The 22530-nt window shown below is 42.7% G+C and overlaps 1 protein-coding gene across 6 annotated transcripts in view; it reads right to left on the bottom strand.

Moving 5' to 3' along the window:
* The window catches only part of TTPA (alpha tocopherol transfer protein), a 65685-nt gene that overhangs the window by 16910 nt on the left and 26245 nt on the right, over positions 1 to 22530 (bottom strand). For 3 of the 6 annotated variants that reach the window (XM_060287412.1, XM_030859667.2, XM_060287414.1), the window contains exons 1-2: positions 9508 to 9711; positions 1827 to 1980 (exon numbers count right to left, since the gene is read on the bottom strand). In XM_060287412.1, coding sequence (XP_060143395.1) covers positions 1827 to 1980; positions 9508 to 9711 — 358 coding nt within the window. Of the gene's footprint in view, positions 1 to 1826; positions 1981 to 9507; positions 22228 to 22530 lie in introns of those variants that run through there. The other 3 variants (XM_060287415.1, XM_060287413.1, XR_009559571.1) reach the window with 2 other exon arrangements.

Raw genomic sequence — 22530 nt, forward strand, 5'->3', positions numbered from 1 at the left:
TTCTTAACATGAGGAGACCCCAAAAAACCTCCAGCCAGGCATGCAGAGCCAGGATACTCACAGAAGGAATCACCTGTAGGTTTCCATCTTGTGCTCCTGGGACCCCTGAGTAGGGTTGCTAGATAAAATATAAGAAGCCCAATTAAAGCTGAATTTCAGATAAACTGGATATATTTTTTTAGTCTAAGTATGCCCCATGCATACTAAAAAAAATCATTCATTGTTTACCTGAAATTCAAATGTAACTGGACACTGTAGTTTTCATAAAACAGTTTCACTTGCTACATAAAACACAGATACTTCGCTAAATCTGGCAACTCTAACCCTCAGGAACTCGGGGAACCTCATGCAACTTCCCATAACACCGGTGAGGCAACGACAGGACAGAAGAGCACCTGTAATGTCTGGCTTACAGACAACGACTTCACGATTAACCCAGCTGTATTTGACACAGAAGCTGGAGCAGAAAAACAGAATCATTCTACTTAGTCTTCTGCTACCTTTTCAAGAACTGAATGCAGGATCTTCTTGCAAGACAGCCAAGTGCTGAGTTATAGGCAGGTATCTTATCTATAAGCAGGCAGGAAAAGCAAATCTATAAATATCTTTAAGTTCCCTAGAATATTTACAGATGTGAAAGTTTCCGTAAGAGGATAATTCATAAGATTCTGCTCATGAAATGTTGGTTATCTTTGTCATTCCAACCGGGCCAGGAAAGGATGCTGGGGACAGTGTGAACCCTCCGTTTCGTGCCATTTTTAATCACACACAGGTCGAAGGGAGGGGCAGAAGTTATAGGTTTCCAGCCTCCAGGAAACACTAGGAAGACCTAGGGGTGAAAAGAGGAAGCAGTGAAAAGAAAGAGCGGGGGCTTCCCTGGTGGCGCAGTGGTTGAGAGTCCGCCTGCCGATGCAGGGGACGCGGGTTCGTGCCCCGGTCCAGGAAGATTCCACATGCCGCGGAGCGGCTGGGCCCGTGAGCCATGGCCGCTGAGCCTGCGCGTCCGGAGCCTGTGCTCCGCAACGGGAGAGGCCACAGCAGCGAGAGGCCCGCTTACCGCAAACAAACAAACAAACAAACAAAAAAAAAAGAAAGAGGGGAACGTGGAACAGGGGTTCTTTAATACTTGCCTGGGTGCTGCTTCCCACGGCCCCTTCCTCCCCTTCCTCCACCTGGAGAATGAGCCCCTCGCTCCGCAGCCTGGGGCAGGACCCAACCACCGTTCACTCTGTCACTCACTCCAAAAATATCTCATAAATACCTACCATGTGCCACGCCCTGGTTTCGGTGCTTGGGAAACATCAGCGAACAGAACACAGACAAAATCTATGCTCTCGTGGAGCTTGTATTATTATAGTTCAGAATTCTTATTTGAATTTTTGAAACACTTTACCTTGATCTTTTTTACCTTTTCCACCTAGTTCTCTTCTGTGTTTTCTTTTCCTCTTACTTTATATAGTTAACTGTGTGGAAGAATGGAAGTGGGATTTTCATTGGTTTTGGATAATTTTCTCACAACGTCCAGTTTTATTCTATTTGGGGGACCTTAAAGACTAAATGAGGGATGTCCCTGGCAGTCCAGTGGTTAAGACTCCAGGTTTCCAATGCAAGGGGCGCGGGTTCGATCCCTGGTTGGGGGACTAAGATTCCACATGCCACACAGCGCAGCCAAGAAAATATAAAAAATTTTAAAAAAATTTTAAAAAAGACTAAATGAAACCCAAGTTAAAACCTAAAAAGCTAAATTCTTAAATATGAACTCATGGAAGCTTCACGATATGGCAGTCAAGAAAAATAAAAAAGAGGAAGTGCTGTGTGTGACCTACCAATTCTGTAAATCAGAACTTTGCTGCCAGTGGGGTCTCGGGCTCTCAGGACGCCGACGTAGCCGGCCTTCAGAAGGCCAAGAACGCTTCTAGGATGGAGATCTGCACTTATTTCTGGACATTCTGCTCTCCACTTATAGTAGTTTTCCAGTAACTGGAAAATAAAATAAAACTTATCTACAGATAGCATACATGGTAAGCATTTTGTAAGAGCGATAGGAAAGTCTTGGCATTATGTAGGGCCCTTGCCATGTATTATGTCAGGATTCTAACCTGGGGTATCTTTTTAGCTGTAAAAGCTAAAAGCACACTTCATGCAGGATCTCAGGTGATAGGAGTTAGTCACAAATTCAAAGTTGAGGAATTTTTATTTGTCTCCTGTGGTAAAGAGTCTCCCAAAGATAGCTGTCAACAATGCCGCCCCTCCTGGTGTGCACATGTCATTCCTTCCACCAGCAGGTGGAGTCCATTTGATTCCTTCCTCTTGAAGCTGAGCTGGCCTCCTGTCTCGCTTTGATGGAAGTGACACCGTGCTTGGTTAAGAAGCCTGAGACCTTCTCTTTTTGCTTTTTGGGATCCAGAGACCATGTAGGATTATTAAATAATGAATCTCTGCAGAGAGAGGCCCTGGACGATGAGAGGCCATCTCAGATAGCCTGACCTCAGCCATGGTCCCATCTCATGCAACGTGGAGCACAGACGAACCATCCCCGCTGAGCCCTGCCCAAAGTGGCGCATTACAATAAACAGCCATGGTTTAAGCCGCTAAATTCGGGGTTGGTTTGTTACTTAGCAATAGAAGGCTGAAACATCCACCTTTTAGTCTTTGTGAATAAGGAAGAAAAGAAATCAAGCAGATGAATTAACTCTACAAATGTTTTTGAGCATCTGCAATGTTCCACACACTTAGTGAGGCACTTGAGGTATAGCAGTGGGCAGAATAAAATCCCTGCTCTCTTTGGACCTCACCGGTTGGTGACAACTGGATCATACAGGCCATGCTATGTAGTGAAGAGCTTGATTCGCAGGCTGCTGCTGCTTCAGGAAAACCTTGACTCCACCACCTACTATCCATTCGGTCTTGGCATGTATTTAACTGCTCTGAGGTCATGTTTTCTCAACATGTGTCTTGCAGGGTGCTGGGTAAAGCATACATGGGCATAACGAGTGGTAGTCAGCCTTGCTGCTCTCTTAATAGGGAAAGTTATTTAGATTAATTGCTCATCCAAGCTTTTAGTGCAGGTTTATATTAAAGATAACTAAAAATTTTTGGTTTTTATTTTCTCTCCTAGAAAAAAGATACAAAGGAACATTTCTATACTGTACTAACAGAAAACAACAAAAATCGACCTTGTTAACGGTGGTATACACTCGGATAGCCTGTGGAACAGTCTGCCTGGATATTAGGTCTTGGCAAAATATGGTTTGAAAGCACCGCATTTTCTTTTTTTTTCCAAAAAAACCACCAATAATGGTTACTCTGCATTTACAAATAATACAAACATTGCCAGTGTATTGTGGAGAATACTGACATCAAATTACAGTTAAAATTTATTATATTTCAATTTACCTTTCCATGATTTTCAGCATTCTCAGTTTTTCTAAAACGACAGTATATTTGTTTTGAGTTTAAAGAAATCTATTAGCAATGTGGAATCAAAGTTCAGATGAAAGGAAAGGACAAATTTTGCATTTGAGAGACACTGGAATGAACATGAGAACTGTAATCACGAAGTAGTCATGATCTGGAGGAGAAACTGCAAAAACAAGTTTAAAAAACCAAGTAAAGGGTGAAATTCCAAGCCCTGGGGGACGTCAACGGCTGCGAATGGCTGGAGGAAGAGAGGATCTGGTTGGACCACAGAAGATCTGGCACCACAACGTACAGAAGGGAGGGAAAGGGATCTGTGTTGCTCTACTCCTCACTTCTTTCTCTCTGATACTGTTTCCCTCTCTTTCTCTTTCTTTCTCCCTGTCATTTCTGCATTTAAGAAACTTTCCCTAACTGTTAAAAAAAAAAGAGAATGTTACTAAGAGTTAAATGCAACAGAGAGGTTAGAAAGAAAAAAAGTCAGTAAATTTGCCAACAAAGAAATAATTGGTGACCTAAATAGCAGATTCCAAAAGCAGTAAGAAAAAAAGACACCTTGTAGATCCTGATATATTCATTCTCTTCTATAAGATGAATTTCTCTTCCTTCTCCTTTCTTAGGGGGCATCAGAATAAGTGTTACTAGCATTTTTAATGTTCATTACTTTTTTTATAGTTCCCTCAGATGGAAAACTAGTCCTTTTAATTCTAATTCAAGCAAAACACCAGAAGCAGCATAGGAGCTCCAATACAGAAATAACAATTTTATTTTCCCGTGGAATAATAAAAGTTATAGCTTCATTAACAGGGATCTTTTGGGGGCTTCCCTGGTGGCACAGTGGTTAAGAATCCATCTACCAATGCAGGGGACACGGGTTCAAGCCCTGGTCTGGGAAGATCCCACATGTCATGAAGCCCGTGCGCCACAACTACTGAGCCTGTGCTCCAGCGCCCATGAGCCACAACTACTGAGCCCATGCGCCACAACTCCTGAAGCCTGCACACCTAGAGCCCGTGCTCCACAACAAGAGAAGCCACCGCAATGAGAAGCCCACACACCGCAACAAAGAGTAGCCCCCGCTCGCCGCAACTAAAAGAAAGCCCGCACAGCAACGAGGACCCAACGCAGCCAAAAATAAATAAATTTATTTTTTTTAATAAAAGGGATCTTTTAGGGAATAGAGGCAGGTTCCTCAGCTTATTGATCTCTGCAGAGTGCTGGGCACTTAGGAGATAGGTACATGTGTTGAACGAAAGAATAAATTAATACATGATTAAACCAGCTGGATCCACATGCTTGAAAAAAATGACTTTCATAAAGATGCACAAATTGCCCTCATACTTTTGACACTTGACTTTTGCAAACTGAAGGCTCTACACCCGGATCTTTGATTATTACTTTTCCACTGATAAATACATTCAAAAGTCTGGTTGACATAAATAAATTATGTAAATGACGTAAACTGCTACCAGCAATTCTCCAACAAACCACATAAAGTCCACGGCAGAAATAAAACTGCCTGCGGGTGAATATTCATTACCGAAAGGCACCTGTTTTGTACCACCACTAGCAATAAATAAATATAAAAAGTTACAGCTTATTTTAACTCTGCTTTGTAACAGAGTAGGTTTCTCCTTACATTTTTCGTGTACTTTCCAACAAAATTACAACCATATTTGTGCCACTTTTCTGGGGTTTAATGGCATCATTTCAATTCCCGCTCTCGAAAATTCTAAGAGGTAACTATTGTTACCCCATTTTATTGATAAGAAAACTAAACTGGAAGAAATTACACATTTGTTTCAGGGTAGTAGCTACCAGGAGCAGAGCGGAGTCTGAAACTGACACTTGATTCAGTGAATTTTACAAAAGAAGCTGCATTTAGTGGGAAATGAGCAGGGAGTGTCAGTGGAATTTTGAAAACACTGAAGTATTTAGGAAAACTATAAAAATAATTAAAGAATAAAAAACGTATCACATAGAGCAAAAATATAAGGAGGAATATTCACATGTGACAGATAAGATTCTATATATTCACAAGAATATATAGAATAGACAGAGGTTAACAGTTGGTTGTTTTAAACAGATGGGGCAAGTAGAGTTCACTTGAGAGTGCAGGCTCCCCTGAGCTCAGCTCAAGTTCAATTCTTGCTCTACCCCTTCATAACTGCAATTTAGGATAGTTACTTACTCGTTACATCTCAGTTTCTTCTAAAATGAGAAAATAGTGAGATAATCCACGTGAACACTACTTACCAAAGTAGCTGGTACTCCCAAAGTTATTAGAATTCACAAAAGTCACTAATTTGTTATAATTTCAAATACAAAAACTAGAATAATGAGAAACTTCATTAAAACTGAGGGACTGGGCTTCCCTGGTGGCACAGTGGTTGAGAGTTCGCCTGCCGATGCAGGGGACGAGGGTTCGTGCCCCGGTCTGGGAAGATCCCACATGCCGCGGAGCGGCTGGGCCCGTGAGCCATGGCCGCTGAGCCTGCGCGTCCGGAGCCTGTGCTCCGCAACGGGAGAGGCCGCAACAGTGAGAGGCCCGCGTACCGCAAAAAAAAAAAAAAAAACTGAGGGACTTATCAAGGTTTCTTCATACACTAAAACTATAGGGCTTTCATATTTTAAATAAAGGAGTGTAACTGAATTCACTGCCTCTGTGGAGGAAAATGAAAAAACAGTTTCATACTCTTAACTCTCCCTTTTTCCTTTCAAGTTGGCAGAAAAATAGGGCAAAGAGTTCACAGAAACTTGATTCCCATCCCGTAGATTTGGACACAGTCCTTAGCCAGCTCCTCAAGGACATGATGCAATGAAAACAATTCAGAAAAACAAATAATACAGGAAAAAAAATATACAACACAGAGGCTGGAGGTCAATTTTATTTTATCTTCTATTTAAACATGCTCCGGACGCGCAGGCTCAGCGGCCATGGCTCACGGGCGCAGCTGCTCCGCAGCATGTGGGATCTTCCCGGACCGGGGCACGAACCCGTGTCTCCTGCATCGGCAGGCGGACTCCCAACCACTGTGCCACCAGGGAAGCCCTAGACGTTACTTTTTTTAATTGGAGTAGAGTTGCTTTACAATGTTGTGTTAGTTTCTACTGTACAGCAAAGTGAATCAATTATACATATACATATATCTATTATTTTTTAGATTTTCTTCCCATTTAGGTCACCACAGATAACAGTAGAGTTCCCTGTGCTATACAGTAGGTTCTCATTAGTTATCTATTTTATACATAGTAGACATTATTTTAAAAAAGTAACCAAAACGGGGACTTCCCTGGTGGCACAGTGGTTAAGAATCCATTTGCCAATGCAGGGCACATGGGTTCGAGCCCTGGTCTGGGAAGATTCCACATGTCGTGGAGCAACTAAGCCCATGCGCCACAACTACTGAGCCTGCGCTCTAGAGCCGTTGAGCCACAACTACTGAGCCCGTGTGCCACAACAAGAGAAGCCACCACAATGAGAAGCCCGCGCACCGCAACTAGAGAAAAGCCCGCGCGCAGCAACGAAGACCCAACACAGCCAAAAATAAAATAAACTTAAAAAAATTTTTTTTAAAAAGTAACCAAAATGAAATCTGTAAATCATACACTTTTAATTGTTAGTTACCTATAAATGTTTAATACCCCATTAGAGCTACACTTTTCATTGGACCTGAGATTTTGTCTTCATATCTAGTAGCTGCTGAGTAAGTATGAGGAGAGCTTAGTAGACATCTGATAAAAGAAAAGAAATAGGTAGGCTCCTATTTCATTCCTAATGTCAAAATGAAGTGCAGTAGATCGACAACTTCAACATAAAAAAGAGAAGTCATAAATTACTAGAGAAAATTTTGCATAAGGGAAGAGCTTATGAAACTAGAAGCAATCACAGAACAATCAAATCAATACATTTGATTACATAAAAACTTTAAAATTCTTCACAGAAAGAAAATAGCATTGACGATGTCAAAAGACGAACCGCAAACTAGGACAACAGCCTATTTTCTTTAATACACGAAGATATGAATAAAATGTTTTATATTTTATGTAAACAACGCGGAAGAAAATAGCAAAACAAGCAGTTAATTAGAAAGGAATTTAAAAATGATAAATATATGAAAGATGATTAACCTCACTTGTAATTAAATAAATGCATATTATAATAATAATGAGAACCAGTTCCTCATTATTATTATAGTAATGAGAACCAGTTCCTAGCAGGTTGACACACAGATCATAAATTTGGTGACACAGCATGGGTGATAATATGGGGAAAGACACCATTATGTATTGATAACATAGAAGTGATAAAATAAGTGCAAACACTTTGGAGGACAGTTGGTCTATTCATCAACACTGAAAATGCACGTTGCACTTCATCCAGCAATTGTGCAAGTTCAACTTATCCTATAAGGATTTTCCTATTTTTGTATTGATACAATGAAAAAGACATACTAGAATACCCAGTTGGTGTGGAAGAAACCCTATGTGTCTTGGTTTCTGTGTTTTGTGAACTGTCAAGCAAATTGTAGAAATTCAAAAAATAATCGTTGAATGAAGGAATGAACAGCATGCACGGCAGCATTGCCAATGTCTGATGACAACTCCTATGTCCAATACAGGAGACTGGTTAATACATTTTAATATAATAAATTGAGATAATGCAATAGTACACAGCCCCCAAAAGAATAAGACACATGCTGAAACAGACTCATCTCTATGATAAATTATGTTAAAAAGGCAAAATGTAAAACACATACATATGCTTGTGCGACTGTAGATTACACCTGGAAAGGTAAGAGACAGGTAACAGTAACTGCCACTGGGTAGGAGGCTGGCAAGCTAAGGTCTGGGGTGAGGAATTTTTTCCCTTAGAAAGTTACTTTTAGGAACTTGCTTTGCATTCTTTACTATTTATGGATTTTTTTTTTTTTTACCGTCTGTACTTCTTACTTTTTCAATTAAAAATTAGTTACCAACAACAAAAATCCTCATACTGAGACAGCTGGGACTCTGCACTCTAATACTTCCTCTGCCTCCTAGCTCGCCGTGTGACACTGAGCGAGCCACTTGGAGAAAGGGCTAGATCAAGTTCAACTGCTGAGCACTTCCTACGTGCCAGGCTCTGTGCTGGGTACGTCCTGTTCCGTTAAACTGGTTAATGTTCAGTCCTGGAAACCAGTCATCGCGGGAGGCCCTTTCACCGTTATTTAACAGGTGAGGATGCTGAGTCCAAAGTGCCAGAACTCAAGGTCGTACCCCTCTTTCTGATTCCTGTCTTCCCACCACCCTGCTCTCAACCAGCTGTCATAACACACCTGGAGCCACAGAAGAAGTGCCGGGCTTCCCTGGTGGCGCAGTGGTTGAGAGTCCGCCTGCCGATGCAGGGGACACGGGTTCGTGCCCTGGTCCGGGAAGATCCCACGTGCCGCGGAGCGGCTGGGCCCGTGAGCCATGGCCGCTGAGCCTGCGCGTCCGGAGCCTGTGCTCCGCAACGGGAGAAGGCGCAACTGTGAGAGGCCCGAGTACCGCAAAAAAAAAAAAGAAAGAAGCGCCTCATCCGCATCCCCCCACGCAGAACACTCTGGACTGCTTTACCGTCTCGACACTTAAGTGTTACTATTAATAATACTCTTTTGCTAGGATTTGGCTTTAGATCTTCAGTTTTACTGGCAATTTCATTTCCCCCACCAAACGTCGAGTTACCTGCTAAGATGGAATAACTCTAGGCTTCCCACTTTTCAGCTGTCATTTTCTATCTCACCCTCTCTGCCGCGGAAAGTGAAGCATTTCCCCCAAACTTTATAGGTTCGGGAGACTCGTGCAGGGCAGAGTTCCAGTGCTTGGGGTCAAATGGGCCCTCTCCCTAGAAGGTTCCAGCTTTTTTCGAGGTTTCCCGTTTCCATGACCCAGAGAAACTGCAAGGACCAGCGCGGGAATCCTCAGAGCTCCCGCTTCCGCCGCGCGGTGCGCTCGGGCCGCGTCCCCGCCGAGGTCCGGCCGGCGAGCCGGGCGTCGGCGAGGGTCCGGGCCCAGCCGCGGCTTACCGGCCCGTCCCCCGGGTGCGGCCCGGCGGGGAGAACCCCTTACCCGCCAGGCCAGGTCCAGATCGAAGTCCCGGGCGCGCAGGAACCGCAGCAGGAAGGCGTCGCTGAGCGGCCGCCGCGCCAGCCGAGCGCCCGCTTCCCCAGCCCGGCGCCGCAGCTCGGCCAGGCTGGGCTGCAGCAGCGGCGAGTGGTCTGGCAGCCCGTTGAGCTGCGCCCCCGCCGCCGGCCCCGGCCGCGCCTCCGCCATGCCCGCCGCCCCGCTCCCGCCGCTGCCCGGGCGCCGGGGAGAGCTCGGGCCCGCCTCCGCTCCTCCTCCGCGGGCAGCCCGCGCACGCCCCCCGCCCGCCCCGCCTGCAGGGGTGAGCCCGGCCGCTCCTTACGCGGAACCATGTGGCAGCCCCGACGTGCTCAGCGTTCTGGAAGCTCCAGGTCGGAACCCCAGCCTTCCCAGTAAGGAAGGCACTGATGTTCGACGTCAAGGGGAAGATGACAAAGTTTGTTTGCCTTAGTTGATTGTGATTGGTTGGGATGTGTTTTTTGTTTTTTGTTTTGCGGTACGCGGGCCTCTCACTGTTGCGGCCTCTCCCGTTGCGGAGCACAGGGTCCGGAGGCGCAGGCTCAGCGGCCATGGCTCACGGGCCCATCCGCTCCGCGGCATGTGGGATATTCCTGGACCCGGGCACGAACCCGCGTCTCCTGCATCAGCAGGCGGACTCTCAACCACTGCGCCACCAGGGAAGCCCTTTTTAGGTTTTTTTTTTTTTTTTGGGCGGGGGGGATGTTTTCAGAATAGTCTGCTAGCGTACTTTGCTTTTTCCCCTCCCGCCCTTCCTTCCTTCCTCCCTCCCTCCTCCCTTCCTTCCTTCCTTCCTCCCTTCCTTCCTTCCTCCCTTCCTTCCTTCCTCCCTCCCTTCCTTCCTTCCTCCCTTCCTCCCTTCCTCCCTTTCTTCCTTCCCTCCTTGTCCTGAAAATGGAAGGAGCCTTAGAACCACCACTTCACGTCTTGGTGGCAGGCTCGCCGCGGAGCCCTTCTCCCTACCCCTTCCGCTTCACACCGACTCCTCACCTCAAACTGTGTTACAACAGTGGTTTCCAAAATACACATCCCAAAATGGCACCTTCACCGACTCACTGCTTTTCCCCTTCCTCCCAATCCAGGCAAAGTCTTCTCAGTTCTTGGCACTTTACTCTGTTAGTGACATATACCAATAAATGACTAGTAAGTGCCAAAAACAAATCTTTCTAAACACTCTATACTTCCTCTGTTATGCTTCACCACCATGTCTAGTCCCTCAGCAGAGAGTCCAGAATCCTTATGTGACCTCATCTAAGTGATCCTGGGTAATGAAGACGGAGCAGGAAAGTGATGTGGAAGCCAGAAAGGTCGGTAAGTTGGTCTTTTTCTTGATCTCTGCCCTATCCCAGAGTTGACCTGTTTCCCCAAGGGGGAACCCATGAGACGAATTATTATTGAATATATAGTATGCGACAGGTAAATACTAGAATCGCACAAATAAAACCAAATCTTTGCCTTTAAGATGTCCAGTGGCAGGTGAGAGAGACTGCCATTTCATTCATGAAAAGAATAGTTATTAAGCAGCTTCTGTGTCCAGAACTTGTTCCAGGTACCGAGGGTCCACCAGCAAACAAAACAGACAAAACCCTCGTCTTGGGGGCTTTGATTCTTGTGGAGGGAGATAGACAAAGAATGAGATAAACAAGCAATAAAAGAGAATATGAGAGGTGGTGATAAGTGCTCTGGGAAAACATAAAGCTGTGAAGAAGGATAGCACCTACAGTGATGTTTGAATCAACACCTGCAAGGGGTGAGTAGGCTGGACCAGGGATAGCCTGGACTAGGGATGGGGGGCGGGGTGGGGGGGACGGGTGGAGCAGGCTTGGGAAGCCAGCGGAATAAATCATCAGAATCCAGTAAATAAGCTGTGGTACTTACTTAAATGAGGGCTAGAGATTCCAAGTTTGATTTTTACTTGGAGTGAGATGGAAAGCTATTGGAGTAAAGGCTTACAATTCAACATGAAAACTGTCATGAAAGAGGCAGAGAGAAAGTGCTGTAGAGAACACAGAGGAAGCCTTCCTGACTCTGCCTAGGAGATCTGGGAAGGCTTCATAAAGAGGGGACATTTGCTTGGGCTTAGTGGACGCATTGGGAAAGTATGCCGGGTGAGGGCGAGAGGGGGAGATCAGGAAGAAAGTACTAGCCAAAAGGTGCAGACTGTGCAAAGCCTTACCTGGAGCTCTGACTAATGAAAACTACAAGGGACGCCAGTCTTTTCTAGTAGAAGAAAGAGTATACATAGCATATTTTCTTCTCTTTCAATTTTTTAAACACATTTTTCTACTTGTTCTTAGTAATTAGCATCTGATATTTTGAAATAGGGCAGGAAGTTTAGTGAGAGGGACTTCCCTGGCAGTCCAGTGGTTAAGACTCCATGCTCCCAATGAAGGGGGCGTGGGTTCGATCCCTGGTCGGGGAACTAAGATCTTGCAAGCCATTCAGCGTGGCCAAAAAAAAAAAAAAATGTTCAGTGAGAGGTCATGGACATAGCTATAGTATCATGGCTATAACATCCTTTTTTGGAAGTGAGCTATATGGGGTATGGAGTCCAATTTGTTTAGGTCTGCACTGGTAAAACTCTTATAAGATAAGCACAAAAGAAGGTTTATTGATTGATTGAGATTGATAAACATTAAACTCAGTGAAAATGGAACCAACATGGAGCCCAGATGGCTGTGAGAGACGGCTCCTAATAGCCAAGAGGTACAGTGGTAGCGGGGCATATCTGTGACCAAAATGTGAAGCAGTTCCAGTGCCTACAGTTAGTACCATTGAAGAAAGAGGAAAAGAGAAAGAAAAATAGATGGAGAAGTGGTAGAGTAGACTCCTACAGGAAATCTTGATTACTTTCTTTTTATAGATCTTTATTGGAGTATAATTGCTTCACAGTACTGTGTTAGTTTCTGTTGTACAACATTGTGAATCAGCCATATGCATATCCCCATATCCCCTCCTTCTTTCGTCTCCCTCCCACCCTCCCTATCCCACCCCTCTAGGTGGTCACAAAGCACCAAGTGGATCTCCCTGTGCTATGTTGCTTCTTCCCACTAGCTATCTATTTTACATTTGATAGTGTATATATGTTGCTGCTACTCAAACTTCACCCCAGCTTCCCCCACCCCGCTCCGTGTCCTCAAGTCCATTCTCTATGTCTACATCTTTATTCCTGCCCTGCCACTAGGTTCATCAGTACCATTTTTTTTTTTAGATTCCATATATATGTGTTAGCATATGGTATTTGTTTTTCTCTTTCTGACTTACTTCACTCTGTATACAAATAACTCAATTTCGTTTCTTTTTATGGCTGAGTAATATTCCATTGTATATATGTGCCACATCTTCTTTATCCATTCATCTGTCAATGGACATTTAGGTTGCTTCCATGTCCTGGCTATTGTAAATAGTGCTGCAATGAACATTGGGGTGCACGTGTCTTTTTGAATTATGGTTTTCTCAGGGTATATGCCCAGTAGTGGGACTGCTGGGTCATATGGTTGTTCTATTTTTAGGTTTTTAAGGAACCTCCATACTGTTCTCCAAAGTGGTTGTATCAACTTACATTCCCACCAATAGTGCAAGAGGGTTCCCTTTTCACCACACCCTTTCCAGCATTTGTTGTTTCTAGATTTTTTGATAATGGCCACTCTGACTGGTGTGAGGTGATACCTCATTGTAGTTTTGATTTGCAGTTTTCTAATAATTAGTGATGTTGAGCATCTTTTCATGTGCCTCTTGGCCATCTGTATGTCTTCTTTGGTGAAATGTCTATTGCAATCTTGAGAAAGAAAAACGGAACTGGAGGAATCAGGCTCCCTGACTTCAAACTATATCACAAAGCTACAGTAATCAAGACAGTATGGTACTGGCACAAAAACAGAAATAGAGATCAATGGTATAGGATAGAAAGCCCAGAGATAGACCCACACACATATGGTCACCTAATTTACGACAAAAGAGGCAAGAACATACAATGGAGAAAAGACAGCCTCTTCAATAAGTGGTGCTGGGAAAACTGGACAGCTACATGTAAAAGAATGAAATTAGAACACTATCTAACACCATACACAAAAATAAACTCCGAATGGATTAAAGACCTAAACGTAAGACCAGACACTATAAAACTCTTAGAGGAAAACATAGGCAGAACACTCTATGACATAAATCACAGCAAGATCTTTTTTGACCCACCTCCTAGAGTAATGAAAATAAAAACAAAAATAAACAAATGGGACCTAATTAAACTTAAAACCTTTTGCACAGCAAAGGAAACCATAAACAAGACGAAAAGACAGCCCTCAGAATGGGAGAAAATATTTACAAATGAAACAACAGACAAAGGATTAATCTCCAAAATATACAAACAGCTCAAGGAGCTCAATATCAAAAAAACAAACAATCCAATCCAAAAATGGGCAGAAGACCTAAACAGACAGTTTTGCTAAGTAATGCAGACCATCCTTCTGTCTTTCAACAATGTATCTTAGATCTGAAAAAGCATTTTAGAATTCCTGGCATGAGTTTTCTGGAGATGTTACTCACTCTTTGTTTTGAAGTGTCTTCACTCATATGTTGCTCTGGCAAGCTCACCTGCTTCCTGCACATACATCCAGGCCTCTGATACAAAGATTCCAGAGGGGTTTCTGGAACTAGTGGCATAAGGAAACGAAAACAAAAAATGGAAGGAAAATTAGTTAATATTTGTACAACTAACTTACAGTTTACTCTGAAATTATTTAGCAACTATTTATTAACATGTAATAATTCATAAGTATACCAATTATTTTACTTTCAGCTTCACAAGAAAGACATAAATACTATTTATTATCATTAAGAGATAACTTCCAAAAACGTACAATTATGACTCTCATACAGATATAAAAATGAACGTGTGTTAAGGATTTTTTATTTAACTTGTAAGCAGGGAACCAGGCAGATGTTATGAGGCTCAAAGGAGAAATCAAAATAGCACACATTTACATGGAATAAAGGATGTTGAAATGAATGTGCAAATGGAGACAAAACTAACTTCTTCCACCGTGAAGGGAGGAGGCCAATTGAAACTCTACCAGGTAGGGCAGAATTTGCATGCTTTTAGGTAGCTGTCATTGCCATCAGTGAGCTATAATTTATGGTGTTGTGAAATAACCTAGATAGAATCAGAATCAGATCATTCAGACGGAGTGCTCTGGAGTCCATACAGTGCACAGTTTTCCCCTGAAGCACAATTTTATCCTACATCACTTGGAATGATGTAAATTTATCTTAAAAATTTTAAAGTAATGTTTATGGTGGAAAATTTTAAACAGAAAGAGACTACTAGTGAACGCTAATGAACAGGCTGCTGCAGCAATCAATGAGATTTTGCCAGTCTTGTTTTATCGGTCTCCTCTGCTTTTATTTATTTATTGATTGATACTTTTGGCTGCGTTGGGTCTTTGTTGCTGCACACGGGCTTTCTCTAGTTGTGGCGAGCAGGGGCTGAGCAGCCTCAGTAGTTGTGGCGCACAGGATTAGTTGTTTCACGGCATGTGGGATCTTCCCGGACCAGGGCTCGAATCCGTGTCCCTTGCATTGGCAGGTGGGTTCTTAATCATTGCACCACCAGGGAAGCCCTCCTCTGCTTTTTTAATAAACTGTAACATTTTAAATATTACCTACATTTTAAAGGATCATTTTCCTGGTAAATACTTAAATGTGCATTTTTTTTCTTTCTATTACATTATCAAAATACCATTTTTCACACCTAAAAAAATTAGCAACAATTCCCCAATATCATCTAATACCCGGTCTATATTCAAATTCCCCTGCTTGTCTCAAAAATATCCCTTTTAGTCTATTCAAATTAGGATACACCTAAATGCACACACTTCATTTGGTTGGTTGGCCTAAGTGTAAAAAGTAGCTCTCCTCTTTTTTTTAAAAAAAATTAAATACTTTGTTGGAGTAACCAGGTCAATATTCCTTAGGATTTACCACATTCTAGATGTGGTGGGTTGCTTTTTTGTGGTATCATTGAATTGTTCCTCTTTCCCCTGCATTTCTTATGATAAGTGTTAGGTGAGTCCATGCGGGTTGTGAAAGAATTCACAGAAGTATTAACAAGGGAAGAAAAGAAAGTTTTTATTCACTTTGCAAGGGAGGAAAGGGGCCAGACGCACAGAGTGGCGTTGACTCCAAATGGTGGGGCTTTGAGTCTTTTATTGGGTTTCAAAGAGCAAGGTGCAGCAGGGAGGGGTGGTTCACATCTGTTCTGGTCCACAGCTGTATCTGCACTGGCTGTGCTTCTACAGGATGTGCTGAGAATCTGTAACTTTTTGTCTTCAGTAATTTTCCAGTCCTTAGATGTCTGAAAGAGACTTGATAGTGGCCCTTGACAGATGCTACTCTATTCTGAACAGTGTTAGATGGGTTTACAATAAGTAGATCTAGATGTTTGATTAGATTTAGGTAGTCTTACTCTGGGAAGACTATTTCATGAGGTGACTCTTCCTTGGATCTTTGCATCTTCTTTGCATAATATCCGTGTGGTCCATTTGGTTTACGGTACTGATTGATTAGCTGGTTTAGATGCTGTCACCCCAATCCATCCATTTTAAAGTTTTCCATTTCCCTTTTACCCAGTAGTTTTGCATTTGCTGATGACAATCTGTGCTTAGGCCCATTACTTTATTAGGGATTGCAAAATGGTCATTTTCTATCTTACCGTTCTCTCCTAATTTATTAGAAAGAATCTTTCTGTGAATAGGAGCTTGCCGTTATCAACTATTTCGTTAACTTGAAATTTAGTTTTTATGGGAAAGGTAAGATAAATGCTTGACTGTTCTCATTAACTGGTTGGCAATATTTACTAAAGCTGAAAATATTCATGCCTTATGACCAGCACTTTCACTCTATGTATATGCACATATATTCATATGTATAACATGGGTGTAACAAAATGTGTCTATATATGTAGAATACATATATTCAACAAAGAGTACCATATGTTCAACAACAAAAAAAATGTAAAAAAATGTTTGTAGGAGCTCTATTTGTTGTATCCCAAGTTGGAAGCAATGAAACTGTGGACTTAAAAAATTATTCACAACCTAAAATTTGAGAGTTATATTTCATTTGGAGGGAATTTTTAGGACATCAAGCCCAGGAGGCAGCATCTCAAGTAACCCGGAGAAAACTCTCCGAGGAGACAAGGCGACTGGGGAGTCAGGTTATACAGAAGTTTTGCAACAAAGGGCGGGTCGTTGGGAACATCAAAAGATTGTTGTTGTTAGACCTGCGCGGTCTCCTAGGAGTTTCGACTCGCCCAGGAAACAACAAGAGTCGGAAGTCGATGCAAAACGCAAGAGGTTTATTGAAGGCCGGTGCACCGGGGTTCCTTGGTCCTCACGCAGGAGGTCGAAGAAGGAACCCTTTTGGGCGCGAATATGTCAGTTTTATAGGTTCCCACTTCCCCGTATGTAAATTATAGATTTGGTTGTGTTCTCCTGCTGATTGGTCCCGGCTTAGGCTCGGACCAGAGAGGGAACTTGTCCCCAGCTGCCTGATTGGTCTTTGACAGACACCTTTTTTACATTTTGTTATCTCCCTCCTTCTCCCCAGCTGTCTGATTGGTCTTTGACAGACACCTTTTTTACATTTTGTTATCTCCCTCCTTCTCGGAAGGGGGCCGGACATCCTGGAAATTCACCCATTGTCTAAGAAGCCCCTATTGTCTGGAGAGTTCTTAATCATTAGCTGGAACAATGTCCCTCGAGTCCCACAGAAGACTGGAATGGCTATCCCAGAATGAGGAGACAGCTCTAAATAGTAGAAGCTGAGAATCAAAGGGAGTAGATCTCTTTGGCTCCTGGGGAGATTTTATATACATACCAAAGGTCTGGAGGTCTAAGGAGGAGACCCTTTTAGGAGGGGTGGAGGACAACCTCCTTTTATGCAAAGATAAATCATTTTTCCTCAACACTCCTTAGTAGGGGTGTTTGGCCACTCATGTAGGAAAATTATCCTTTAGTATTCATCAAGTTGCCCTGGGGTCAAGGAATGGGACAAGGGGAACCAACCCACTTAATTTATTGTAAATATTTAGTAAGAACTCTGTTTCTGACCCAAAACACCTTGTGTGTACAGGATAAAATGAATAAAGATGAATAATAAAAACCTTTTTTTATTTTTCCAACTATATCTTATTAGGGATATACAGTCAAAATACTTGCGTTTTAAATTCACTTAAGAAATGCTGTTTTCTGTGGGGTTATGCGACCAATTTAATACAGGAGTTTATTTGTCCGCTCCTCCTATTTCCAAATAAGGTCATGGTCTGAGTTCTGGGAAGGACATGAATTTTGGGTGGACACTAAACCAGTACCAAACCTGAGGGTGGTAATGACTTTGTTTTCCACCTCTTCACTGTTGTAAATAGTCCCTTTGTTAAACTATATCCTAAATTACCCAATTTGAGTGTGCCATCTGTTTCTGGTCAGAACCCTGTCTGACCAACCAGTGTGGCATATTAAGACAATCAAGTTGTCTGGATGAAGTAAGAAAGCAAGAGAGTTTGCACAGCCCCGGGTAAGATCTGGATCCCAGCTGCCTAAAGGCAGTTGCTTCTGATTATCTTCACTGATAGGGGCTTGGAGAGCCCTTTTTCTTAGGTCAATAGCACAATGTTTATTTGCTCCTGTCAAGAAACCACATCTTGGAACCTCAGCTATAACTGGCATCACCACCTGCTCACGTTTGTAATAATTCACAGTCACCTTCTAAGAACCATTTGGCTTTTGCTAACTGAAGGAGCAAGTTAAATAGCCCCAATTTCTGCAGTTACCTAGGGATGTGGTCCTGCTTCTGGGTTACTACCTTGGAGATAATACCAGAGATTGGCATTGGGGGTGGGTGGAGAGAGAGAGCAAGGTGGTCCGTTTTGAGGGATTCTTTTTTGCTCTTTCTACTAAAATAGCACGTACTCCATGGGTCATGACCGATATGACCAGATACCAAATATGCTTATTCCCATTATCTATTCTGCGAGTGAGGAAATGACCATAGAATCAGTCTTCTATCCCATCAGATTCACTAAAATAAACTCAGGTCAAGACTTCATCTATCACTTATCTCCATAAGCCTCATTCTGATGGAAACCATAGAGGTATTTTGGGGCTCTGGGGATTAGCTTCATAATATCTGGGAGCGCTTAGAAGCTCAACGTGGTCCTTTTTCTCCATTGCTCTGTTACTCTGATAGATAGCTTCAGGTCCCTCTGGGCTTGATCTGGGGGAAAGATTTGTATTATACACCTGTTGCAGAACAGGGAATGTCCCAGAAGGACCTAGCTTCCCCCTCAATCAAGTATCCCCACGTCTGTGGACTGTGGACTGAGGGTGTAAACTGGGTACTTACTGGTCCATTCCTGTGGTGAGGGAAAAGGACCTGGGCTTTGGAGTCAGAAAGCCAGAGTTGGACCCTGATTCTGTTTGGCAGCAGACGTGACCCTGAGGAAGCGCCTGGCTCCTCTCTGAAAGGGGTTCCTTTGATTACCTCATTGGGATGTTGCAACGGTCAAGTCAAATGAAATAATATAGGTGAAAGTGTGTTGTAGTAACTACAGATGCAGGGTATCAAAAGAGCATCCTTATGTTTGTTCAAGATCTGTTCATTGTCAGGTTCATTACGTGTATCACATATATTTAATATATACTTATGTAGATTATATGTCATTATTATTAAGTTTTTTGCTTCAACGTGCCAAAATGCTCACACACATTCTTTGCTTTGTGACTCTGGCACTGAGTTCTAACTGAACTGATTACTAATTTAAATCAGCTAATTTTGTGTCTGCTACTTTGCTACCCACGTCGCCAAGTGAATTTATCTCAGGATCACATGTAGTCTCTTCTGATTACTGTCCTAGTGACCTTAAATACCGACACCTAATTCTAGCCCAAGTCCCTGACCCTCATTTCATTCCTTCTGAGGCACACATTTTTCATCTCTGAATTTGGGATACATGTAAATGGCTTCTTACAATTGCTATTGTCCAGGCCACGGTTGTGACACAGTAGATGTTGCCTGCACACCGCAAAAAGGCACGCATTAAGACTTACAGAGGGAGTGTGCATGACGTGGAAGCAATCTGAAGATAAAATAGTGGTGCAAACTTTTTTGTGTGTGGAAAAATATACATAAGAAAATATGTATCAGGTCAATCATTCATAAGTGTACGATTAGGTGGCATTAAATACACTCACAAGGTATTCACCACTACCTCTTCTTCAAACTTTTTCATTACCCTCAACCAAAACTCGGTACTCAGTAAATAATAACTCTTCTCCCCACCAGCCCATGTAACATAATGTTTTCAAGGTCCATTCACGTTGTAGCAAATATCAAAATTGCATTTCTTTTTATGGCTGAATAGTATTTCATTGTATGTATCTACTACATTTTCTTTATCCATTCTTCACTTGATGGGCACTTGGGTTGCTTCCGTCTTTTGGCTATTGTGAATGATGTTGCTATGAGCTTTGCTGTACAAGTATTTGTTTGAGTCTCTACTTTCAAGTCTTCTGGATATATACCTAGGAGTGGACCTTCTGCACTGTATTGTAGTCCTATGATTAATCTTTTGAGAAACCACCAAAATGTTTTCCACAAAGGCTGCAGTTGGTGCAATCTTTTATCCTCTGTCAACCAAAAGATCAGGGGTACAAACCAAAAGGTCATGGGCAGGAGATGGGGGCATTGGTGAATCACATGTAATTATCAACATTCCTAATGTCAAAATAAAGTAGTTCTACTAAATTGTAAACCTGGCTTAGAGTCCAGAACAAACGAGGCTTAGTTCTTTCGAGGACTCTTTTTTTTTTTTTTTTTTTGCGGTATGCGGGCCTCTCACTGTTGTGGCCTCTCCCGTTGCGGAGCACAGGCTCCGGACGCGCAGGCTCAGCGGCCACGGCTCACGGGCCCAGCCGCTCCGCGGCATGTGGGATCCTCCCGGACCGGGGCACGAACCCGCGTCCCCCGCATCGGCAGGCGGACCCCCAACCACTGCGCCACCAGGGAAGCCCTCGAGGACTCTTTTAACAAATGTTGCATTTTAATGCCAGAGGGGAATAATAATTGTACAGAAAACCATGGACATGGATGACTGTCAGTTAAAGAGTGATACAAAAGAGATCGTCCCCGGGTGTGAAGATGTTTTAGGAATGCATTAACCGAAGTATTTGGTTCACATCATCTTTCATTGAAGCTACAGTGCCATGTATTGTAAGACTACATTTCTTATATATGTTATAAAAGTAAAGACATTGAACTACGATGCATTGCTGTGGCAACACTGATTACAATATACTTACTGATTTCTGCAATGTAAAAATATTTTTTAAAAAGTCTTAGACTCACTGAAATGCAGTATTTTGCTTTTTTTTAAATTATTTTATTTTATTTTTAGCTGCGTTGAGCGTTTGTGGCTGCACGCAGGCTTTCTCTAGTTGAGGCGAGCGGGGGCTACTCTTCCTTGTGGTGCGCGGGTCTCTCATTGCGGTGGCTTCTCTTGTTGTGGAGCAACGGGCTCTAGGTGTGCGGGCTTCAGTAGTTGTGGCTCACGGGCTTAGCTGCTCTGCGGCATGTGGGATCTTCCCAGACCAGGGATCGAACCCATGTCCCCTGCGTTGGCAGGCGGATTCTTAACCACTGTGCCACCAGGGAAGTCCCAGTATTCTACTTTTTAATGTATTTACAAGAGTTATTGAGTGGTATATGATAATAATATTTATCTAAGTCTAAAATAGTTCTTTCTATAAATATAAAATATTTGGGTGATAAGAAAGCAGTGTATCATAATGTTTTTCTAAGTAATACACAAAATAATGCTGCCATTTACAATCAATGGCATCTTAGGTTTCATAAATAAAATATCAGCTTTATCTGTGCTTTTGATTCTGTTCACTCCCTTCTTCTAGACTTGAATTATGACTCCTGCTTACCAGGAATATCCATCCCTGTTTTGACCTTTCATTTAAGAGGTACAGGGCTTCCCTGGTGGCGCAGTGGTTGAGAGTCCGCCTGTCCTACAGTTATTATTTAACATCAGATTAAGAATAGGAAAAGAAAAAAAAGCTGATTTGTCTTTTTTCATAGATAAATGTTAATACATAATATTCCTGTTACATGAAAATTATTTATATAGGTGGCCTCATTCTGGAAACAGGAATAAATGTCTGTATGTGAAGTTTTTAGAAGGAACGAGGCAATCAGGCACCCACAGTCAGTTTACTTAATGGTGGCCTTTAGTACACTACCCAGCATTGTAAATAACCAAAAACCAACTCCAGAGAGTGTTTACCTAGCCTTGCCCTGTGAGTTAGTTCTGGAAATCAGTTATGCAAATTAACCAAGTTCAAATAGTATTTGCTTCAGTTTGTACTACATGAAATTTGAATTTTCATAATTCAAATGTTTCCAAAATGTATTTCTATAAAACTTGATATTCATGCATCTCTAAGAAGCTTGCGTAAACTGTAATTAAAAAAAAAGATGAAGGGAATTGATTAAAAAGGAAGATGTAAATGATTGCTGATAAAAGCATTAGGAAATCAACCTAAGTTTCTGGTGGGAGGGTAAACTGGCACAACCTCTCCAGATCGTTTGGCAATCCACATTCCTGAAAAAAAAAATGTCCCGAAAAATGCCCTGGGGAAAAAAAGAAAAAAAGAGGAAATAATTGCTTAAGAGTACAAAGATCTACATAAAAGAATGTTCATTTGGGGGGTGGTGAACTCCAAGATTTCTCACTAAATATTTAAATGTTAAAGCCCCAAGGCTCTGCTGTGGGGTCCCTCTAACTGGACGTAACAAATGGGAGAGGAGGCATCCTCCTGGCTCCGGCCCCAGGCGGGCGGGCCGTGCTGTGCTATCCATGAGAGGCTGGGACCATGGCAACGAGAATGTGCCCAGAGCACACCTGGCGGGGTGGGTACCAGACGCTCAGGCAGA

The sequence above is a fragment of the Globicephala melas genome, chromosome 17, assembly GCF_963455315.2.
Source record: "Globicephala melas chromosome 17, mGloMel1.2, whole genome shotgun sequence".
NCBI classification, from domain to species: domain Eukaryota; kingdom Metazoa; phylum Chordata; class Mammalia; order Artiodactyla; family Delphinidae; genus Globicephala; species Globicephala melas.